Source organism: Doryrhamphus excisus, chromosome 8 (genome assembly GCF_030265055.1).
Source record: "Doryrhamphus excisus isolate RoL2022-K1 chromosome 8, RoL_Dexc_1.0, whole genome shotgun sequence".
Lineage (NCBI taxonomy): Eukaryota > Metazoa > Chordata > Actinopteri > Syngnathiformes > Syngnathidae > Doryrhamphus > Doryrhamphus excisus.
This window is the reverse complement of record NC_080473.1, coordinates 9323095-9346227: the sequence shown is the minus strand read 5'-3', so window position 1 is coordinate 9346227 and position 23133 is coordinate 9323095. Positions and strand designations below refer to the sequence as shown.

At 41.7% G+C, this 23133-nt stretch overlaps 2 protein-coding genes across 5 annotated transcripts in view; one reads left to right on the top strand and one right to left on the bottom strand.

Annotated features, from left to right (window-relative positions):
- The first annotated feature begins 2648 nt into the window (after positions 1–2648).
- Positions 2649–3714, top strand: LOC131134576 (uncharacterized membrane protein C3orf80 homolog). The gene has a single exon (XM_058080007.1). The coding sequence runs from the start codon at positions 2665–2667 to the stop codon at positions 3322–3324; it is 660 nt and encodes a 219-aa protein (XP_057935990.1). The 5' UTR covers positions 2649–2664; the 3' UTR covers positions 3325–3714.
- Positions 3715–4935: 1221 nt separating this feature from the next.
- Positions 4936–23133, bottom strand: part of ift80 (intraflagellar transport 80 homolog (Chlamydomonas)) — a 37806-nt gene continuing 19608 nt past the window's right edge. For 3 of the 4 annotated variants that reach the window (XM_058079138.1, XM_058079137.1, XM_058079139.1), the window contains exons 9-21: positions 15961–16140; positions 13312–13430; positions 12745–12819; positions 12128–12291; positions 11439–11503; positions 9708–9843; positions 9482–9629; positions 8830–9001; positions 6851–6940; positions 6612–6784; positions 6403–6526; positions 6036–6184; positions 4936–5817 (exon numbers count right to left, since the gene is read on the bottom strand). In XM_058079138.1, coding sequence (XP_057935121.1) covers positions 6074–6184; positions 6403–6526; positions 6612–6784; positions 6851–6940; positions 8830–9001; positions 9482–9629; positions 9708–9843; positions 11439–11503; positions 12128–12291; positions 12745–12819; positions 13312–13430; positions 15961–16140 — 1557 coding nt within the window. In that variant the 3' untranslated portion in view covers positions 4936–5817; positions 6036–6073. The remainder of the gene's footprint in view (positions 5818–6035; positions 6185–6402; positions 6527–6611; positions 6785–6850; positions 6941–8829; positions 9002–9481; positions 9630–9707; positions 9844–11438; positions 11504–12127; positions 12292–12744; positions 12820–13311; positions 13431–15960; positions 16141–23133) is intronic. The other variant, XM_058079140.1, reaches the window with a different exon arrangement.

Below are 23133 nucleotides of genomic sequence, written 5' to 3'. Positions count from 1 at the left end.
AACCATTGACTGGTATTTTTGCAGCAGATTCTGAAAAACAGCAAAGCGCTTCTGTCCTTACAAAGGATCTTTGACTAGTATTTTTGCAGCATGTCCTAAACAACAGAATAATGCTCCTGGTATGTACAGAAGAAGATATTTGATTAACATTTTTGCTGCAGGTTACCAAAAACAGCAGAGTGCTCTTATTTGAGGATCTTTGACACATATTTTTTGCAGTAGTCATGCGATTGCAACAACAGCAACTCTCTCTTATAGAGGATCTTTGACTTGTGTTTTTGCAGCAGGTCCATAAAAACAGACGATCACTCCCATCAAACAGAAAATGGATGTCATAACTTTTGCAGTAGTCATGCGATTGATACTGTTACTGTGGTAACAGCAACAACAGCAACTTTCTCTTATAGAGGATCTTTGAGTTTTTGCAGCAGGTCCATAAAACAGGAAATCACTCCCATCAAACAGAAAATGGATGTCATATAGAGGATCTTTGACTTGGAATTTTGCAGTAGAACCTCAAAAACTACTTCAGAGTACTGAAGTCATACAGTAAATGTAGTAATAGTTTTTGCAGTAGATTCCTAAAAACTTCACTCTTGTTAACTAGCATTTTTGCAGAAAGAGTGTGCCTGTTATATAGATATTTATATTTATAAGTTTTATTAAGATTGTAGGATTGACATGATGATGGTTCACCATTCCAGTCACATTTTTTTTCCAAAGATTTTGTTGAAATTCCAAATGGTAAATAAAAAGATTGAGTGCTACAGTATTGTGGTACATTGTTTACATTGAAGGCGTATTGATTTCACCTCCCCCAACTGCAGCAAATACTTGACAGAGAAATCTTGTCCATAAAAAACAATAAAAGTATATCTCCATTATAAACGGATTGTGTCCCGATACAATGTGTTGTACTACACTAAAGGTGTTTTTAAATGGAGATTTACTTTTATGGTTATGTTCCTCACTGCGATATACTGTAGGTCTACATTGTCCTCCGAAGTGGTGCTGCACTACAATGTGAATCCAAATACTCCTCTAATGGGGGGAGGCCCATTACAGCCCGCATCACAAGGACCATTCATTTTTTATGAGAGGGGTATATCCGTTGGCGCCTCGTTTAAGGGACGTTTACTGTTACATCTGTGGCCATCCCACATTCAAGGGGTTCAAGAATTGGGACTGGAGTTAAGGGGTTTCACCCAGTGGCACATTGAGAACATAGGCAAAATCTCTGCGTTTTTAGGAATCTGCTACAAAAACGCAGGTCAAAATTCTCTATAAGAGAGATGTCATGTTTTTAGGAATCTGCTGCAAAAACTGTAACCAAAGATGCTTCATAAGAGACACATGCTGGGCTCTTTTTAAGAATCTAGTGCAAAAACACAAGTGCAAGATTTTCTATAAGAGCGATGTGCCGTGCTGTTTTTAGGAATCTAAATGCACGGCGAACGAGTGGTTAACACACAGGCCTCACAGCTAGGATACCAGAGTTCGATTCCACCCTCGGGCATCTGTGTGTGGAGTTTGCATGTTCTCCTCGTGCATGCGTGGGTTTTCTCCGGGGACTCCGGCTTCCTCCCACATTCCAAAAACATGCTAGGTTAATTGGCGACGCTACATGGAATAATGTTTTTTTGTCTGTGTGTGCCCTGTGATTGGCTGGCAACCAGTCCAGGGTGTACCCTGCCTCTTGCCCGAAGACAGCTGGGATAGTTGTTCATTGCTCTGTGTGCGCTATATGAACAAATAATAATTTTGATGATTATTTTAGTGTGGGTGTTCCAATTCCTGCGTGCGCAGCAGTTCAAACCTGAACCCCCCTTTGTGATTGGTTGTTGGACATTGCTGTATCGTGATTGTTAAACTTTCCCCTATAATTTGGTATTATATTATACGGGCTGCACGGTGGACGAGTGGTTAGCACGCAGACCTCACAGGTAGGAGACCCGAGTCCAATTCCACGCTCGGCCATCTCTGTGTGGCGTTTGCACGTTCCCGTGCATGTGGGTTTTCTCCGGGTACTCCGGTTTCTTCCCACATTCCAAAAACATGCTAGGTTAATTGGCGACTCCAAATTGTCCATAGGTATGTATGTGAGTGTGAATGGTTGTTTGTCTATATGTGCCCTGTGATTGGCTGGCGACCAGTCTGGGGCAGATAGGGATAGGCAAAGCGGTAGAACATGAATGAATGAATGAATATTATATTATTTATTAAATGAATATACAGACTTAAAGCATAGCCATAGTGACTGGAAATTCAAATTCAAGCCATTCAAACAGAAGGATGCCAACAAAGATGATCACTTATCTATTTGTCAGCACTCAGGAGAAACTGTCAAAATGTGGCTTCAGGTCAAATGTGCAAAAGGTTTGGGAACCACTGGTCTAAACCAAACTGACTGTTCTTTTCTGTGCCTAATGTTGTGACCACTAGACGTGACATCACATGATTTGATGAGATCAGATACTCAAGACGCTCATCAATGATGCAATCCAATCACAGAGAGAGAGAGGATGAAGAGAAAAGGGGGAGGGGGTGGGTCACCTGCTACCCAGCGTGTCTGCAGTGCGAGTTAAAGCAGAGCTGGAGAGAAACACCTGAGTTGACACTGCATGCTTTACAGGGGAGGGAGGGGGGTCGGTACCTGGCTTGGCGATGATGCCCCGTCTGTGTGGCGGAGGCGGCGGTCGCTCCCTTGTTTCGGCGTGCCTTCTCTCCGTGTGTCAAGCCGTAAGGAGGTGCGGGGAGGTACAGTGCGGCGACGGTCAGCAGTGCTGCCCACCCATGGTCACCGGGAACGGCAGTAGCAGCAGCAGTAGTAATGGTGGTGGAGGCACATCAGTCCGTTGCTGCAAGCTCCCCATCCACATCTTCTTCGACAACGTGGGTTGGTTCACCAGGAAGTTGTCTGGAATCCTCATCCTGTTGCTGCTCTTCGCTATGGGCTACTTCATCCAACGGATTGTCTGCCCGCGACCACGGCGGAACCAACACCAGCAGGATCGCGGGGAGGACCCCTCCCTCTTCAGCGGGCAAACATCCGCGTCGCAGGACTCACTGCTGGACCGCTACCCCGATTGCACCCCGGTGGGCATCGCCTCGCCCAACCTGCCCGCTTACGATGAGGTGAAGTATTTACCTACGTACGAGGAGAGCATGCAGGAGATGCACCGGGACCGGTCCGATAACAACTTGTTGGCCGACCACGAGAGAAGTGGTCCGGGCAGAGGGAGAGCTGCTGGCCCGGCAATTGGCGAGCAGAGACTGGATGTTGTCGAGGGACAGCAGCACAGGACGTCTAGGAACTCTGTCTGATGGAAAGCACAAATATATCATGTACTATTGTCTTTTTGGATTATTTGAATGATCAGGGTCTTATAATACTGTAAAAGTGCAATTTTCATAGCCAGTATTGACAATAAAAATGGGGACATTGAAGGTAATCAAAATGTCATTATGTCTTCCTACAGTGACAACATGAAATCTTTTAAATAATTGTTGCACTTACCAAATTTTCATTGTTTCTCAGAACCAAAAAAGCTAAATATTCATAGCAATTTCCTTAAAAAATGAATACATTTCCCCTGTTACTGATCATTTGAAACTTTTCCTTACATTACTTATACTGAAAAGAGGTTGTCAGGGATCATTATGAATCCTTATTTCCTCATTATTTGCAGGACCAAATGTCAACATTGTGATTTGACTGTCAATAAATCAGTCTGTTTCAAGGTTATTTGTATACAATTTGACCAGCCAGGATTTGTTATTCAGGAACATTTCTTAAGATTCTACGATTAGGACATTTGCATATATGCCTACACTCTTCGCCCTCCGGACTGATTTGATCCCACTGATTCCATACAGCACAAAAAGGGCATAATGTATATATAAAAATAATTATAATTTTCAATGCAGCTCTACTTCATCAGTCTGTGCAGTTGCTCTGTTAAAAGGTATAAGGAAACAATGCACAAGTATAAAACTGTACATGATAATGCACTAATTAAGGAATACATAGAGCATGTACCCCTGTTGTTATTCTTTAAAGTTCACACATTTCTATGACATGTTGAGCTATTAAAACCATACAAAACACACAAAAAAGTGCATTTGCCAATTATAGACCATGCAGTCAGTCTTCACAGAAGCTGTGACTGCGGTGGCACATGTAATCTAACACTGACCGACCATGACTGATGGCTTTACCAGAGAAATCTGTGGGTGGATTGAGTTAGCACTTAGAGGCATTACATCCATGTTTAAAACCCACTTAGGGCTGGGATGAGAGGAGGGTACACGACCCTCAAGTGGTGATGGCCGTTTTATGAGCACAAGGTAAGCATGAAAAAGTCTGAATGTTGAGTGACGCAGTCACACATATACTGTATACACTGTAAACAGATGACATTTTAAGGGTCATGTAAACCTGAGGCAGACACCCTCGTGTGTGGCAGCACGAGGGCAACGATATGATCATCCATTCACAGCAGGTTTTAACGTTTTCCCTCACAATTATACATACAGTACGAAAACATTTTTTGGGGTAATTGTGTAAATTTATTAAAGATGAAAAAACTAAGAAATCACATGTACAAGTATTCAGAGCCATTACCATGAAGCAGAAAATTGAATTCTGGTTCTGGTTTCCACCTTGGAACATTTCTACAGCTTCATTGGAACCCAGTTGTCCTAAATTCAGTTATCAGACATGGTTTAGAAAGGCACACACCTGTCTACTGTATAAAACCCGATCCAAATTTGAATACCGGTTGCAAAAAGCAAAAGGAACCGACTGGCTTTACGCCACAACATGGGACGATCCTCGGCCCAAATGAAAGCTGTCACTGGTGCCGAGTGCAGTCCAATAACCATCACGCAGCATTTGCGAAAAGACTTGCCACAAAATTGCCCAAACATGGGATATTGAAAGATGGCAGTTTAATTCTGATGAAAAAAAAATGAACCTCGATAGTCCTGATGGCTTCCGTACTGGCATAACAAGGAGATCGCACCTGAGATGTTTGAGAGGTGTCAAACGGCAGCTGACTATGTAGAGGGCATCCCTCATGACTGACAGTCCTCGTCTGTGTGATAATGACTGGCTTTTTCAACAAAACAATGCTGAAGTTCACAATGCCCACCTGACAAAATACTTTTTCCAGAGGAATAACCTCACTCTGTTGGACCGTCTTGCGTGTCCCCCTGATCTAAATCCAATTGAATGGCAAGGTAAGTTTACAAAAATGAATATCAGACAGTGTTTCAGACAGTGGATGCCCTCCGTGAAACCATATTCACCACCCGGAGCAACATTCAACATTCCAGAAGCACCAGGACTCTCCGAGTGATCGGAGGGAGAAGGGCTTTAGTCAGCGAGGTGACCTAAAAGTGTTGACTGAGCTCCAGTGTGCCCCTGTGGAGAGAGGGGAACCTTCCAGAAGATCAACCATCTCTGCAGCAATCCACCAGTTAGGCATGCATTACAGAATGGCCAGTTGGAAGCCACTCCTTAGCAAAATACACCTGCCGCCCACCTGTAGTTTGCCAAAAGGCTCCTGAAGGACTCTCAAAGACCATGAGAAACAAAGTCCTCTAGCCTGATGAGACAAAGATTGATCTGGCGTGAAAGCCAGGTGACATTTTTGGAGAAAACTAGGCACCACTCATGGTGCATGGTGGTGGCAGCATCATGCTGTGGGGATGATGTTGGGCAGCAGGAAGTGGAAGACAAGTCAGGATAAGATGAATGCAGCATCTGCTCTTGACCTCCAACTGCGGCGACGGTTCATCTTTCAATTGGATGCACTGAAAATGCAGACAAAAGTGTGTCAGCAACATAAGAATCTTTCCCATGAACGAGTTATGCATAGAAATCCAGTTAATGTCCGTTAAACATAATTTACAACTCAACTGGAGGGAGTTTAAGCAATAATGCCTGAATAGGTCAACATGTTTGCAGTGGCTGGTAGAAAATACTTATTTGGTTAGCCCTCCAACCCTGTGACGGATCATGGAGCATGCACCTTAACAAGCACAAGAAAAACACAAAGTCCTCTCGTTGCTAGCGCCGCTGGGCCACGCTACTCCTGACGGACACGTTAGCAGCCTTCTCTCTCTCTTTGGCCAACTCCATCTCTATCTTGGCTTGGATTTTATCCCAATCCACCTCAACCTGAGAGAAAGACAGGAAGAAAACATCAGAAAAGCTAATTTCTTGAGTATGGAACTGATTAAGGCTGGAGTATTTGTGTCAGACTGGATGCATAAACAGTGAGTGAAAAGCTCATAAACTACGGGAAACTGTTAGAAAAACTCCACTAGTTAAACTGGGCGGAATTGCTGCCCCAATCAATGAACGCAAGGCAGCATATGTAAGCCGTTTTAACTCACCCCTTTAGCGTACTGCAAGAACCTCTTATTTGACTCCTTCCTGCCAAACGTCTGCAGGAACTTCTCCCTGTAGGCAAGCACGGTGTCCACATGGGTCTTGTGTTTGACTGCCAGCTCTAGCGCCCTGGAAACGGACCAACATACAGAGTAAGGTCTCTCCACCTTACCTGTGAATGCTTGTGAACCTCTCGTGAGGCAGACGGTCATACCTCTGCCAGTTGAAGAGGTCGATGTTGACTTGTATGGCTTGGTAAATGAGACCGGCTTGTAACAGAGTGGCCTCTGCCTCCTGGACTTGTCCGCTGAACAGCAGCAGATGGGCCAAAGACGACTCCTTGGACGGCTGCTGCTTTATAAAGTTGATGTAATGCACTCGCGGTAACTACGAGGAGGAGCAAACAAGCAGCTCAGCATCCTCGCACAAATCACTTGAAAACCTCTCTATTACCTCTCTAATGGCGGCGTAGGCCATCTCCGCTGTGGTCAGCTCTCTGTTGGCTATCGCCATGGCAGCCAGACATGCCCACAAAGAGTCTTTCTGCAGATGCAGATTATAAGCTTGCTATCATACACTTGGGAACAGTGAGTGACAAGCTGTGCCATCATAGCACTGAGACACAAGGACAACAAACAATTCAAGGTGTAGCTGGAAAGCAGCCAAGTCTACAAGGGTTTAAATGCTTGCAGTGTACAGAAAATGTGTACATGTTGGCAGGTCTGCTATTACAACATTGATTCTGTTGCTGCTTTGTTGTGCAACAGTTGTGTGTTCCTTTCCACTTTCTAATCATTATTAAAGTGAAAAAATTAAGTTGTTAAATATACAGTTTTCATACTTTCTCTCTCCAATCATCACTTAATTCCAATTAATGTCTCACCCTTGTTGCAGTTACGCTAAATAAACACAGTTAGAATTACAGCATTTTCAGTTTTACAGGAGGAAGAAAATCTTTGTTAAAGAAAATGTGTGTTTTGGGTCCTATGACTGCCATAAGGAAGTGTAGGATAAGGATTGTCTGTCATCCAACCAACAGACTGCAGTGTGTCTCGCGCCACCCTGTACCGCAACCGCTAGAGTGCTAAAACAAACAACAAAAACAAGACAAGAGTAACTTGCATTTATCGTATGGAACTTCTCCAACCCTCCCTACATTTTACTTCAAGTATCATGTCATTTAATTTGAAACTTTCCACTGCATGACACACACTGATAATCCAAATTCAAAGTGGTTAAGAAAAGTGTGTATAACAGCTGGGGTGTGATGGTGTTGCTCATATTCCAGAAGGCCTCACTCCGCAGTTGAAACATGTCAAACAAAGAGACATTTTCTGCATGCAACACTTACGAACGTCAACAAAATGTGTCACCACTTTGCTGGGTGCAGCCGCCCTCATTAAAAATGGGAGCCTCAACGCGCAGCTGGCCAGAGTCACCACTGTGTATTCTCCTCGCCTTTAATCACCCTGCATTACTGCAACAAACAGCTCCAACTAGAAACCGCTACCGGAAAACAACGCTGTCCATCCTCCGCCTGAGGTCGCAAAAATCAAAAGCGATCATGCTACATTTTCGGGTGCGTGCGTGCTATATTGTGTGCATCAACCTCTTGAGGTCAACTCTTACCAACAAATGTGATTCTGGAAATATCCGCAGTGCCACAACACTCTTAACCAGAAGTAGAGTGCAGAGGGTTCAAGGAAATGGCTCTTAAAAAGAAAGTCTTCCCTTCATCCTCCTTTTTGCTACAAGGCATCCATCCCTCCCGGGTTGCGGTAATTGTGTCATTACTCAAGCAAAGGCAAAAAAAAGTATTGTGCTGTGGAGAGGCCATAGGTGCAAAAAATGGTGTGTGGGTTTACGAGGTAGTTGTAGTGGGGCTAAATCTGGCAAATGGTGTCACCGGGCTAATTGAAGGCTAATTAAAGCCTGCTGGTTGGACCCATAAACCTGTCTGCTCCTTTCTCATTTCAAATTGACACATATGTGTATGTACACAGGACAGCGACACACCCCATGGGAAGCTCAGCCCCAGCGTGTCTTTAAAAAGATCCCAAATGATGGAATATGTACATTTGTTTTAACATGATGTTCTAAAAATCATGTGTCCCTAGTGCCCATTCAGCAGAAAGGCTATTTTAGCATGATGTTGATGCTATTAAGTGTGTGCAGCTCACACAGCTTCCTAGCAAGTACTGTTGACGTTAATGTTGAATGTGATGATTGAATGTGAAATATGACATTGGAGGAATGTGATATTTCACTGTATATGTAAAAAGTAGCAAAAAGCTACACACACAAAACAGGCTATTATGGGACCTCTTGGACTTATTTCAAATTTTTGAAAAATAGCATAAAGTAACATGGAACATTTAATGAACTATATGCAATTCTATTGAAAAAATACTCTTGGCACACTGCTACCATACCTTGGCAAAGCGGCAGAGGCGCAGCGCATCCTCCCACCGTGCTGAGCTGCTGAACTCGTGGAGGAACACGGCGTACGGAGGCACACTGGTATACAGCAAGGAACCGTCTCTTTGACGTAACCTCACCTTGGTGTCCACAAAGCTCAGAATATGCGGTGCATGGTTGAACTCACTTGGAAGGGAATGAGAGCATGTCAAAATGAACACACGTTACGTGTAAATTATTTGCAAAAACTATGACTGAAAGTTCAATAGGCAAACAACAGTAAGTAGCCATTCACTTTAGTTATTAAAATACATAACCGTGTATTGACCGGAATACTGTAACACATAAGATTATTTTTCAAGCCAAAATAAAAACTTTTTCAAGTGGTTCTGTGTTGTGGCGGCATCTATCCAGGTCAATACTGTGTATGTGACATGAAGAAAAGCTTGCAGTCATTTACTGCCACACGCTGGTGTGCCTGTATAAATCTTCTAGGGAAATTTTATTGTCATATATTGGAGTCAACTATATAAGTCCTCTGGTGCTGTGTTAACACTAGCGTCATAGCTGTTACTGTTATAATTACTACTTGTACTAACTTAGTATACTAAGTAGTAGTATACTTAACTACTATGTGTAGCAACCAAACAATGTGTTTGGGTTTACCTGCCGTCCTTAGTATAAAGTGTTTTGGAAAGCAGCTCCTTGTCAATGAAGACGGTATTTGGGTAGTACCAAACTGTGAACTGGTTGTCTTGGACACCACACAGGATGTTAGCAGCATTATTCCAGGCCATGCTGTGAATCATGCTACCTGTGACAAACACAACAATCATGCATGTGAATTTTGTTGAGTACAAGGCTTGCTCAGGCTAACTGTTACAATTCTGACCGATTTTGCAAATTTTGGGCTCGCGACCGAGGTAGCGCACAGAGGTGAGGTAAAGGTCCCGGTTCTTGTCAATCAAAGCGATTTTCCTTTCAGTAGATGGGCCGCACTGATCCAGAGCAATCTCCACCACCTCCATCTACACATCAAAAATAAATATGCACACATAAGTCAGAGAAGTGAGTGACAGAATGAAAACAGCTCATGTAGAGGAGTAATTATTCACTGTGACTTGAGTCTTTTTGCTGAGTCTATGCTTTGATTCAACCTTTGTGGATTAAAAGCTAATGTAGTTAAACTCAGAATTGTGACAAATACATATTTTTGAGGCCATATCTGTTCTTTTAAAACAGTATTGATCACATATGCTAGCCAGTGGTGGTGTTATTCTATTTTTTTGTTTCAAAAGTATTAATGTGGAGTGATGTCACATGTTTACAGGTAAATGTATGATGTACAGCGGTGTTAAGCAGTCTGTTTTTATTACCACCAAATATTTATTGCACATTACAGACTTGAATAAGAATAAGAAGTTTTTTGGACCACAAATGTAATTTGTGGGGTTGCGAATGCTGAATCACAAATGTAAGGGGATCCAGTGTATACGTGTGAACCTCTGTAAGAGCACATATGTGTGTGCATGTACACGTGTGCATATGTGGTCGGCGCCAGCTGGCTTCATCTCTCAATGTGTTGAAGAAAAAAAGCCATGATGACAGCAACTACTGCTCAATTTGTTTTCCTTCTTTTCCCACCCCAAAAACCCTTACAAACCAGCCCATTCCCTTACTGTGTATTCACTGCCCGCCCCCCCCCAGAAATACACAGACTACAGGCGAGTCCTGACATTAAAATGAATGCATCAGTTGGGTTGCTACTGTACAGTAATTTCAGGAATACAGTTGTGGCATTTTCAGTTGTGAAGAAGCTGAAAAAAGCTGTTTGCTGGCCATAACATTAGGTACACCAACCCAATCTATAAGATCAGGATTCACTGCCTTTTTATTACCACTTTAGATAGGATAGAGAACCTATAAAAAATACAATCTATGACAAAAATATAAACAAAGGCTTTGAGTTGATGAGGTAAACCTGATTTATCAAACAAATTAACAAATATAACCAATTCTGTTTTAACAACATTAGAACATTTAAATGGTTATTACTGTGGGTGTAGTCTGCAGTGGTATAGAAATATAATACATCATCATGATATTTTGGAATTAACGACATTAAAGAGGCAAAATATTACAACTGTCAGTGTGATGCATTACACCGCAAACTCCATTGACAGATCTTGTAGAACTTGTTGTATTACTCACTCATATCCAGTAGGATATGAGTGAGTAATACAACAAGTTCAGTGTCAGCCACTACAGTAAGCAACCCGCAGCGGGTTGTGCTCACTGTGTTCAGTTTACACTTAAAGAGCAATAAAATCTAAAATTGACAAACCATATAGGCAACAACTATTTTGGTCGTGCCACTCCCTGATGTTATGCTGTCACAGAAAAATATGCTAGTTTACAGTCGGTTGGGATGAGCATGCCCCGGGTTAGAAAAATAGAAATTGTATGATGAAAATGAAAAAAGGAAAATAGTCCCTCACCACAAAGGAAGACGGCAATATTATAAAATTGCGTTAGGTTTTAATCCAGGAGTTTGGTAAATTTCTCTGATAAGAATAAAATAGAGTCAGAGGCAGAAGCCCCTCCCAACAATGGAAAAAGTTACCTTGTGAGTCAAACACTTCCCGTCACCGAGAGGTTTACCAGTCAGGGCATCAAAGAGTAGGATGACTTGGCAGGATTAACCAAAAAAAAGAAAAAAAAAGAATATAGCATGAACATTTGAATTCACAATGACTTGTAGTGTGTGTGTATATATACCATAAATGCTCTAAATACAGTTGGGGCTAACAAATATTAGATGTGTCACAAGATCTTGCAAGTTTAAAATGTGACATGGCCATTGTCACTCATTCTCCCGAACGCAATCTCGTCCATCGTCTTGTCCCGTGACAAACTGCAATGACGACGGGGTGTTCATTTGAAACAGAGGCTGTTATTTCCAAAATTTAAAAAATCATTATATATATATTTTTTTTAACATCATACAGCAGCAACAGAACCAATGTAAACTAGAGGTATAGATAAAGCTGCTGATGTGGCTCATACGCATCAGACCTCAAATGCAGCTACTGCCATCTTGTGGAGTTTAAAACAACTACATCGGGGGGTTACCTACAGCCACAGCTGTGGTTAATGCCATTGTTTTTTGACCCAGTGCTAATAAGAGACTGGAGGTTATTTGCTTTTACAGACCATTCACCCAGCGACTGTAGGAGACCCTGCAGTTAATTGAACAAATGATGTATTTTAGAGCATTAAGGGTATTTATACTTGAGACAATGACTCGCTTACCTTTTTCATCACTCTTGTCACGAATGGCAACTGTGTCGTTACTAAGTGAGACACACTGAGAGTTCAGGATATCGGCTCTCATACCAGGAAATTTAGGCGAGGATATCAGTCGACCCTCGTAGGAGAATATATACAACCCCGCCCCGTCCACGAGGAGAGCATGTCTGGGAGGAAACGGGGGAGGGGTGTGGCAAGAAGATACAGTGAGTAGACTTTTATATGGATGCATTGCAGTTGTTCATCTAATAAACCAGATGGTTGGATTTTTTACGCTCATTAAAAACAGCAACGACTTACTCAGCAGAATACTTGAGGCTTAGCTGTGATTATAGAATGACAAGTAATCTATTTAGCAGTTACGATGAGTGGCAGGGACACTACGCCGGAGCACTGCACAAGAGCTGCTCCATATTAATCTGATTTTCCCCAGCGGTTACACTATCACACTTATTATATGACATACTTTGGCTATGTTATAGTATAACTCCCGTGTAGATGTGTGTGTGTGTGTGTGTGTGGAGTGGTAGTAATGAAGCCTTGGAGAGGCTGTCAGGCGATCCTATGACCGTCTCCCGCTTTCTTGTTCCGCTGCTGCTGGGATAAAGCAAATGGCTCACCTCTCCGCTTGCAGAATGAGGCTGACTGTTCCCTCCTTCAGGTCAAATATGAGAGGAGTATTCCAGTTCTTTGTGCTGGCACAAACAAAAAAACACAAATATGCACTCCTATTACTTCTTGAAAAAACAGACACCTAAATGAAAACAGCCAAGACAAGGCAGAAAATAGAAACATGTTACATTATTAGAACAGAAGGAAATGTACTAGCAAAAATTCTGCCATCACACAAAGTTGTTGGCTTGTTGGATGCATGTTAGCTTCAGTGTTACAGAATTTATTGAACATGTGTCATGTTGCAGGTGTGTGAATGTGTTTGGAAAGCAACGTCAGTGTGTTATCATTTGTTTTTTGCACTTGGCACACAATGCACTTGACTTCCTTTTTAAGGAAATCCTCTTTGACGATGAGGAGCAACATACTGGTTTGGCAGTGTAACTTGTGTGAATTGATGACCATATAAGGAGGCTTGTGTTAACTCTATAATCCAGCTACTTGTAGAGGAAATAAGAGAAAAAAAATGCCCCTGTGGGAATACAGGATGCACAGGAATAAGTGAAGTACAGTACTTGTAGATATAGCACTGCAGGGATGTGGCGACTACGAGGTGCCCAAAAGCAAGGGAGGCTTTGATGACTCGATCTCTGAACTCCAACACGTCCACGGCGTCATTCATCACATTCCTCACCTGTGGAAAAAAATAGAGAATGACACATGAAAGATTAGTTATGTGCAAATAAAATGTTTGATTTATACACACAGGAAGTATATCAAATATCCAAGCATACATAAGGTAACTGTGGTCAGAAAGAGATTTTAACCCATCTGGAATGTGTGTGTACACGTGCTGCTGAGCTGCCATAGATAAATACTTTACCTAGCAGCTTCCTCTGTGAATGAATGAAAGGACCTTTTCCAGCGCCAGGTGAAAGGTGGGGTTATTTTTACAGCTTTACAAATCTTCCTCCTCTGCCCCCTCCCAACAAGCCAAATTTACAAGCAACACCAGCGACAATAAAAAAAAAAAAAAAAAACAACGTTGAACCGCAAGGTGGTAAATTTAGCTGGCTGATTCACAAACCACTGGCAGATGTACATGTTTAATGCGGGGCCGTGAGGAGGAAAGGCGGAGGAGGCAGCCAGAAAAAGTCCCTGCAAGACTAAAAAAAAAAAAAAAAAATGGCTGATGACCTACGTGTTTGCTTAGCTCTCACTAAAGATGCCAAATCCTGTTTTTCTCAAGAAGTGTATCCCTTTCAATGAGCATTTGGGTGTTAAATGAATGCAAATGATAGTTTGTGGTTTAGTTTTGAGTTTAAACAGTACAAAACAGTGGCGTCCAGGCAGGCAGCAACACAGGCTGGCCATTGTCATTGCTGGCCTTCCTGGCACACTGGCACCATCCAACCATAATATACGGCTCCAAGTAGTGTGAGCCCTTATTTTGGCATTTGTGTGCGTGACACATGATTGTTGCATATTTGTTGCACAATATAATGACATCCTATTCAATAAAGGTGTGTGGAGAAATTTTGATTGTACAAATATATGTTAATTAGTACAGCATTTTAGAACTCAATTCACATACTTAAAATGTTGGTCGGCTTGTTGTTTAACCTTCCTCTTGTGTTAGCATTCTGGTATCACGGGTCGGTTTTGACCCATGTATTAAGTCAGCTATAAAATACACTAAAAACAATCAGTTACCATCAAATTTGCTTCTCATCTCTTGGTTGCCTTCTTAGGCTCATCCATGAAAATGTTGGTTTTAATACATTTGATGTGGGCATGTAGGCCTTTTTTGTCACTGTACATCTATGAACCTCAAAAGAATCATATTAATAAATTTAAGGTTCTTTTGTTAACCGGCTACTACTGACGGATATAGAACAGCTTCACCACCAGCAACCTCTTCATCTGACTCGCATCATCTGTGTCTTCTGGATCATACAGATCTCACTGTACTTCTTGCCATTCTTTCCGTGATCCAAATTGTAAATGTGAAATCAGCCAGTCAAATGAGTGAATTCACCTCACATGTCTGGACATTGTTTTTCTACTGGTATACTGGAAAAGCGATCAAAATGAGAATCCCCTGAAGCGTACATGATGAGAAGAGGAGCTGGTTGGCATTGTGTTGGCTAATTGTGCACTTTTGCCTCAAAATATTGCTTTATAATCATATTATTATTATTGGGCCGAAACCGACCCTAACAATACAGTGGTCATAATTTCAACCAGACCATTTTAAAATTTTGTAAAAATTATTTTTTTTGTTTTATTTTGTTGAAATAGAGTTTCCTGACAAAGTCAAAAAAGCATCGATGCAGTAAACAAATGTTATGTGATTCTTTTTATGCATTAAAAATGTAAAACGGGTCGGTGCTGACCCTAACACAAGAGGAAGGTTAAAATGAGCGGTATTAATGCTGACTGAGCAGTTTGCTCCTTACGGCCATTACAACATTGGTTCTGTTGAAGATGGTAGTAGCTGCATTCCATGTATCATGAATATTATGTATCCCACAAATTTATCTTAAAATATTGGTTGGCTTGTCACACTGTTATTTAAAATGAGCGGTATTAATGCTGGCCTTGGGCGGCACGGCGGTCGAGTGGTTAGCGCGCAGACCTCACAGGGTTCAATTCCACCCTCGGCCATCTCTGTGTGGAGTTTCTCTGTGTGGAGTTTGCATGTTCGCCCCGTGCATGCGTGGGTTTTCTCCCGTTTCCTCCCACATTCCAAAAACATGCTAGGTTAATTGGCGACTCCAAATTGTCCATAGGTATGAATGTAAGTGTGAATGGTTGTTTGTCTATATGTGCCCTGTGATTGGCTGGTGACCAGTCCAGGGTGTACCCCGCCTCTCGCCCCAAGACAGCTGGGATAGGCTCCAGCACCCCCTTGTCTCTCGTGAGGAAAAAGCGGTAAAAAGCTGGCCTTTTTCCAATTCTCCCCTGCTGGCAATTAATACACCGTCCTCCTTTGGCTTAGCTAAATAAACATCTCTGCAATAGTTACGGCATTTAAAATGTTAAAAAATTAGCAACACTTGCTGGAATATCGTCACCATTTCAGAAGTAGTCTGCTGAGGTCAGCGTTCAACTGAGTGTCATTCTTGTTATCTTATGGATACAGTTCTTCCATTCAATATCATTAGGTTTAATAAATGAATGGTCCGGTGACGAAGTGTATCTGTGTGTGTAGCTCTCTCTACCTGCATAGTTTTCCTCTTGGTTAAAGTGATCATAAAGTTGTTCCACTCCCAGTGCTGCTCCACCACATTGGCAAAGATGACATGGCCATTCCCGCAGGCCCCAGCCACCTGTGTGCCATCAGCAGACCAGGCCAAGCTAAATACACTCCCTGTGTTGGGTTTCTCCAAAGCGTAGGACCACTGGAAGTAGAGGTGGAACATCAGTGTCAGTGTTGTGCATTTCATGACAATCTCCAACATATTTCTTTTTTTTGAGTGGCTACAAGCAAATAGAAGTTTATAGAAGAGCTGAGAGTCAAATACCCGTGCACATAATGTGCATTGTGTTAGGGGAAAAAAAGGGCCCAGTAAGTCAATCAGTGAGTTGTGATGAACTGTGAGACATCCAAGGAGTATGTGGTCCTGCCAAGTCCAGCAATGGCGCTCGTAAACATGTGCTCTGCTATCCTCATCTATCACACATGCAGGAGGGGGGGCTGAGATGAAGGCTGGAAGCAGGCTCGGACTAACAATTCCTTTTTTTTTTTTCTTTTCTTTTTAAGCAATGATTTAGTGGTTCAACCTGAGACAGGGGGTAAGCGAGATAGAGGTGTCACATGTCAAAAAAAGGACATTCTTAATATTTTTTAAATAGCTAAGCGGATATGATCCCAACCCCAGCTGAAATTCATGATTCTATAGTTTCCGTACCGCATTACTCTTACCTCCACCAAGCACAATAAGGAGGCATTGATTTCTCCTGGGTTGGTTGGAGGGTCACTGAGCGGATTAATGCCAAAACGACTTTTCCGAGTACTCCAATTTCCGGTGTATAAGGGGCTACATTTTTCTTAAGCTTTGAACCTTGTGTCTTATACAGTGATGCGGATAATTTGTGGTCGCTTTCTAGCCTCTTGACATCTGGTCTGCTTCAGAGCAGCCATTTTGTGCTTTGTGCGCACGTCCTTGTGATTATTCATGTGCAAAACCACTGATTTAATTTCCTATTTAATAGCAAGTAAAATTCAGGCTGGAAAATAAATAAGACATAATGCATTCATTTATTTGAAACAACTGCTTATCATTTAGACCAGGGGTGCTCACACTTTTTCAGCATGCGAGCTACTTTTAAAATGACCGAGTCAAAATGATCTACCCACTACAAAAATGCAAAACATCTATTTATTTTCAAATGTATTGAGGATTATTTGTACGTACAATGTATGTTGATGTACCTTACATAACCAAATGAGCCAATATTGCAAAACACACATAATTAACTATTAAATTTTTTTGTAATTACCTGAGTTTACTTTGATGACTTGCACTGAATTGAACCAGCCAGGGATGCATAGTCCGGACAGTAGCTGCTGATAGCCAGCCTCAAGCACACTTCCAAATGTTTATCAGTCATGGATAATATCCGTATCATAATATCCGTATAATATTCCATATCCGTATGGAAGTGATATGTTTTTTGCCTTTTTACTTGGTCCAGTTTTTGCCTTTTTACTTGGTCCAGCTCCTTCACTCATTTTAGTGACCATAAACTTTAGCGAGGGCTTAAAATCTCGCAATTCGCCGACTAGCTTAGCACTTTGCATCGTTGTTTACGCATGAGCGGTGACCTAAACGTCAAAATTCAGTTGTCATCTGACTGGTTGTCCTGTATGTCAATCAAGTAACGGCGATGGATGATAGGCTGACATCGTAAGTTCTGCTGCACTTAGAGACATAGTTGTTTGATATGATTGGTCACCCGAAGGGCAACATTCAGTTGTCATCTGAATGGCTGCCCTGTATATCAATCAAGTGACGGCATTGATGCTGGGATGATATTTTTTTAATGTCACGCCGCGATCGACCAGCGATCGACCAGTACCACCTCCGCGATCGACCGGTAGCTCGCGATCGACTTAATGAGCACCCCTGATTTAGACAATGTCGACATAATTGACTTACTTTCAAATGTGTTCATGTTAATGAAATACATGACCTCAAATGAGTATCAAAGTATATATAATATTTTTATTTGAGAAAGGGTTTTAGAGCCTAATCAGAGGTATTGATATTTCAGTAGCAATTCGCACATCACTAGTCATCAGGGAGAAGGAGTAGAGAGGTGCATGTGATACGTATAAATCTTTTTTTCCCGTCTTTAAATTTAGTGGGTGCAGGATACAGGTACAGATCACTGACATCTAATGTTTTACTTAAACAATTGCCCAAGAAGTAGCTGATTATTCTAGTAAAATGAAAACAAAAAAATAGAGGCAAAGTGTATATCCCTGGAAAAATGGCACCTATAAAATCAAAATGGCCGATTGCGAACGGTTACAGCATAAGTTCTTTGATTATTTATGTGTGACCCATCCTCATGAACATGTGTATCGGATATGGGATGCAGGTACTAGTATTTTCCTCGGTTGGCATCATTAATTTGTTCCAGAAGGTCTGACACAAACCGAAATGTACTCTAACCGACTCCATTTTTCCCCATAAGAAGTAATGCAAATCCAATTACGGTACTCTGTTCCTTACACATAAAACTGTTAACACATAAAATAATTTCCTTTCTACTCGCCCATTTACAACTAATACAATTAGTTATTTGGGCTCACATCAATGAGAGGGCTGTGATGTGATTTATGAGAAGAGAAAAGTGACATCGGTAGCCTAAATGCGGCACGTTTCTTGCAATGGGACAAGTGGGGGCCCAGCGAGCCAAGTGCTGTGGCGAGCATGGAGAAAAGCAGCTCAGTGTTTTCGCTCCCTGGTGTGCGCACACACACACACACACACACACACACACACACACACACACACAGCTGCGTGATCTGAGGTGTGGCCTTATATCCTCCGAGCTGGTTTTGAGAGGACTAAAACGTAACAGGTTAGCCGCTTTGATCTCCTCGGGTCCGCCTCTCTCCAATACGCACATATTGGGCTCCCACTCCCAAGTAGTTAATGTCATATTGGGGACCCAAAATAGTTGCTGGAAAAATAAAAGCTGCCCTGCCTTCAGGACAAGAGACAGTTTGTTAAACTTCATTTGAATGACATTTAATTGCACCCCCACCTTTTTCCTACAACTCCAGCCGTCCTCACTCATCTCAGCAGGGGCTGTTTTCCTTATTCAGGTTTTTTTTTTTATATTCACAACATGAGTGGAGATGTGCTGAGGAACCATCCAGAGTTTGAGCCAGCTTCAACATTAATGAGAGACATCATTTATTCTACAGATAACATTTTGAGATGGCCCACTCTGTGTTAAAGCACCTAAGGGAGGGTTGGGGAGTGAGGGTGGGAGAGAGGGGGTTGCCTGATGGATACAGCTGAATGCATACAACAGATTGTAATGAAGCACGACATGTGATACCTGCCAAAAAGGAGCACTGCTGGATTCACGCTTACCTAATGTTTTTAACACATTGAGCCGTTTTACTCCTTTGCGAGTCGGCCAACAATCCAGTGTGTGTGTGTTTATTCGTGTGCGCAACAAAAAGTTTCAAGATTAAGAAAGTACATGAAAAGAAAATACATTATAAGACAACAGATATGAGTAACAAAAGTAATGGTAATGGTTTAATTTCATTTGAACATGCATCAGATTACAATTGAGTGCATCCCATAATCAGTTCACAGTTCCACATGTCCAAAAGGAGTAGTAAGAAGCAAAGCTTATTAAATCCTACCCCTCCATCTGCTACTTTTACATTCAGTAACTGTTATATTTGTTCACTTCCTGCTTTCCATAATACAGGTTTGTTTTGTTTTTTTTGTCCTGTACCAAAGTGACCATATGACCATACAATGACATAATGGGTACCATAGTAACTGTCCATATAGTGATATATATAGCACATAATGACTGGTTCAAGACATATACTGGTCTTAAATTTTGTTATTTTTGTCACACTCTTTCTTGCTTGTGCATATTGTATCTAGACTTAACACCCTATTAAGAAACAAATGCGTAAAAGGTAAATTGTAGCTACTTTTCAACTGGTCTTAAGAGTTTGATCAGGTCTGTAGGTATAATATTGGCCGATATAGGTTGTCTGATACTGGCATAAAAAAGAAATTTGGTTCATACCGTTATCGTTTTTTTTTTTTACAATGATATCGTAACACAAGTGATGGCATGCTCCACACAGCAATGGGAATTAAATAATTATTTCCAAGTTTTGTAAGTGAGGCACTTAAAGGGGATCTATTATGCTTTTTTCACTTTTCTGACCTATAAAATGTAGTTATAATGTTGTATCTTCGTGTTAAACGATGCCAAAGTTGCCGCATTTGGTTTGCGCATTTGGAAGCAAGCGCTGAAAGAAGTTTGGGATGGCTCAAAATGCTCAGTTTCAAAAGGCGTGGTAAAACTGCCCCTTTGTGATGTCACAGAGGGGCGGACTTCTTTATATGGTTCATAGTTAGGGAAGCACTTTTGGCCTGTGACCAATCACAGCGGAGTGTGCATGCCCGGAGGCGGGCTGTGGGTGGAATAAATTAAAAAAACAGACAGTTTTGGCAGGAAACACAAATCAAAGAAAATACGGCTGAAATTTGTGCAAAATCTAAAATGTTTTCTGTGCAGGTTATCGTGTGTAGCTGCTCTATAGAACACCACAACTCAATAAAAAGGGTAGAAAAAGTAACATAATGGGTCCTCTCTAAGAGTTCCGCACACTTCCAACATTGGAAGCTGTGCATCACATCCATACTAGCTTAAATTCAATGAAAGCACTGATTACGTGAGGCTTTTTCCTTTAATTGGTCAAGACGTTGGTCAATGTTGGACGTATTATGCAAATTTTCTGGCCTTTGTATTGACTTGTGGAAAGGTCAATACAGTCATTCATGTTTGATAAAAGAACACAAAATGAGGGGTCAAGTTTGCAACAAATTTAAGCAAATTTAACCAAAGGTGGACAAATATTGTACAAAAAAGAGAGACTCGCAGAAGCAATGTATAAAGATTTGGGGTGAGCGATGAAGTCTTGCTTGTTATTCAACCCCCCTGTGTCTATAATGGGCAGCTTTGTGGCCAGAGAGAAGGTGACAGACATGACGTGTAGTTCTTAGTCAAGCCGTGGTGGGTGAGCGGGGGTGGGGTATTCCTCGAACTCACAATGAGCTCATACACATAGGAGATGTATAGAAAGCGGTAAATGTATGGCTGTGCATGTACACTACGAGGTCTGGTAATCCAACGCCTCAGATGATCACTCAGCAAAGCAAATACTCAGCTATCCTGTGTGTGTGTGTGTGTGTGTGTGTGTGTGTGTGTGTGTGTGTGTGTGTGTGTGTGTGTGTGTATGTTGACGTGTGTGTTGATGTGACTCAGACCAACACACGTTGCATGAGTGTTGGCAAGTACTGGGGGGTGCTGTGGTTCATATAGTGGCATCAGGAGAGTTGTTCAGCCGCTAGGAATGTTTGGTGTCTAACAACCACCAGTGCTGTCATCATGGAGGAGTACCAGCCTATGCAACTTAGATGAATGCCATGTGCAAAAGGATAAAGGCAGTCATAGATAATGCTGCTTACACTCAATATTTATGGTCACCGAATAGTAAATCTATATTGCTATTTAAGCTTTCCACAGATGACTGAAAGTCAACTATCATTTCTATACTATTGTCCCTTAAGAAGACTTATCTATGCATCTATGATCTATGTACTCTGTAAGAGTGTGGTGGCCTTGCACAGCTCCTTCTTAAGGGAGTGGGGATGGGTGTGTTTTGGAGCTTGGGCCAGGAAGGGGTTAATGACACATGTCTAACACTAATAGCTCCCAGGGGAGATATCTGCTGATTCAGCGCCATTATGTTGGCATTAAATATGTTGCAAACACTCCCCTTGATGCACGTCAACAAAATGTTGACCTTGTGAGACTGATGTTTTCCTAGCCCTTTATCTCTGGCACGCCTGTCACTCGGAGGCGAAAGAAGTTTCAACTACTATTAGTGTAAATTGGTCAACCTTTTCAAGCCTGCTATGGATGCATGTTTACATCCAAGTGTAGAAATGAAGTGTGACTGTAATCCACATGAAGTAACAAACTATTAAGTGACAGTTGTAGCATCCTTGGTGCCTAACTCTACCTAATAATACCAGTATAAAAAAACGTAATGACTCATAGATGTTAAAAACAGAAAAAGTAAAATGACACCTAATAGAGAAGCCACTATTAAGATGAATGTATTATTCAAAAATGTTAATAATCAACAATTTTGACAGATGTGACAAACAAAAACTGAGTGAAACCATCTCTTTAGAAGCCAAAAAGGATGTGTGGATAGGTTAAAGAAGTGCTAGCCTAGCCTTGTGTGATTGGGAGCCTAACTAGTGGAGGGTTAACAGCCTTACATAAATCACAACAGCTGGACGATGCTCAGCAAAGCCAGCTGGCTTCAGTTTGCCTGTGGCTCTGTGTGCAGGACCGGACCTGGCAGTGCAGGTACAGAGCGTAAATCCTCACACACAATAAACAAAACACACGTGTGGTGTGCGAGTGTAATAGACACTAAACATATATACAAGTATCTGGCCATAAACAGACAACGTGCCTGAAAACGCTGACACTGAGCTTCTCTTTTAAGCCCAAACCAATTCTGTAAGGTGTAAGTGTGAGCAGGAGTAGGACTATAAATAAAACCAGTTGTTTTGGGGAGGCGGTTTTGGATGGGGTTTCATCAATCTTTGGGGGAATTATGAGGGCTTGTAAACGTCAGCTTGCAGTGACCCCTCTACTCAAAATGGGGTTGACTACAAGGATAGGAATAGCTATGGACTATGTTCACAACCACTGAGACCAATATGGTTAAACATCTTTGATTGGAAACAATGCCTAGATTATTGAACTGGGCTTTAGACACATATCCATGTCTTTATCCAGAGTCACCAATTCTAACGTGACATGTACATCTTTGTTCAGTTGCTACCTACAAAAAACAAAATTAGTAAATAATACACCACCATGTAATTATATCATACAATCAAACAAAATGCAACTCAACATAGATTACATTGAACTGAAGCAAACTGAAATGGTCGCTTACTCTACAACCTTTACTGGGTCAAGGCACATATTTTAGATTTGAAAACTCTCATGGCACAAAACCAAACACAAATGTTACAGAAATGGGAAGAGAAAGACACACAGGTTAACTGTGTACCTGCCATATACGGTAA

Coding starts and splice junctions, on each gene's coding strand:
- LOC131134576 (XM_058080007.1), top strand. CDS start 2,665: ATGATGCCCCGTCTGTGTGGCGGAGGCGGCGGTCGCTCCCTTGTTTCG.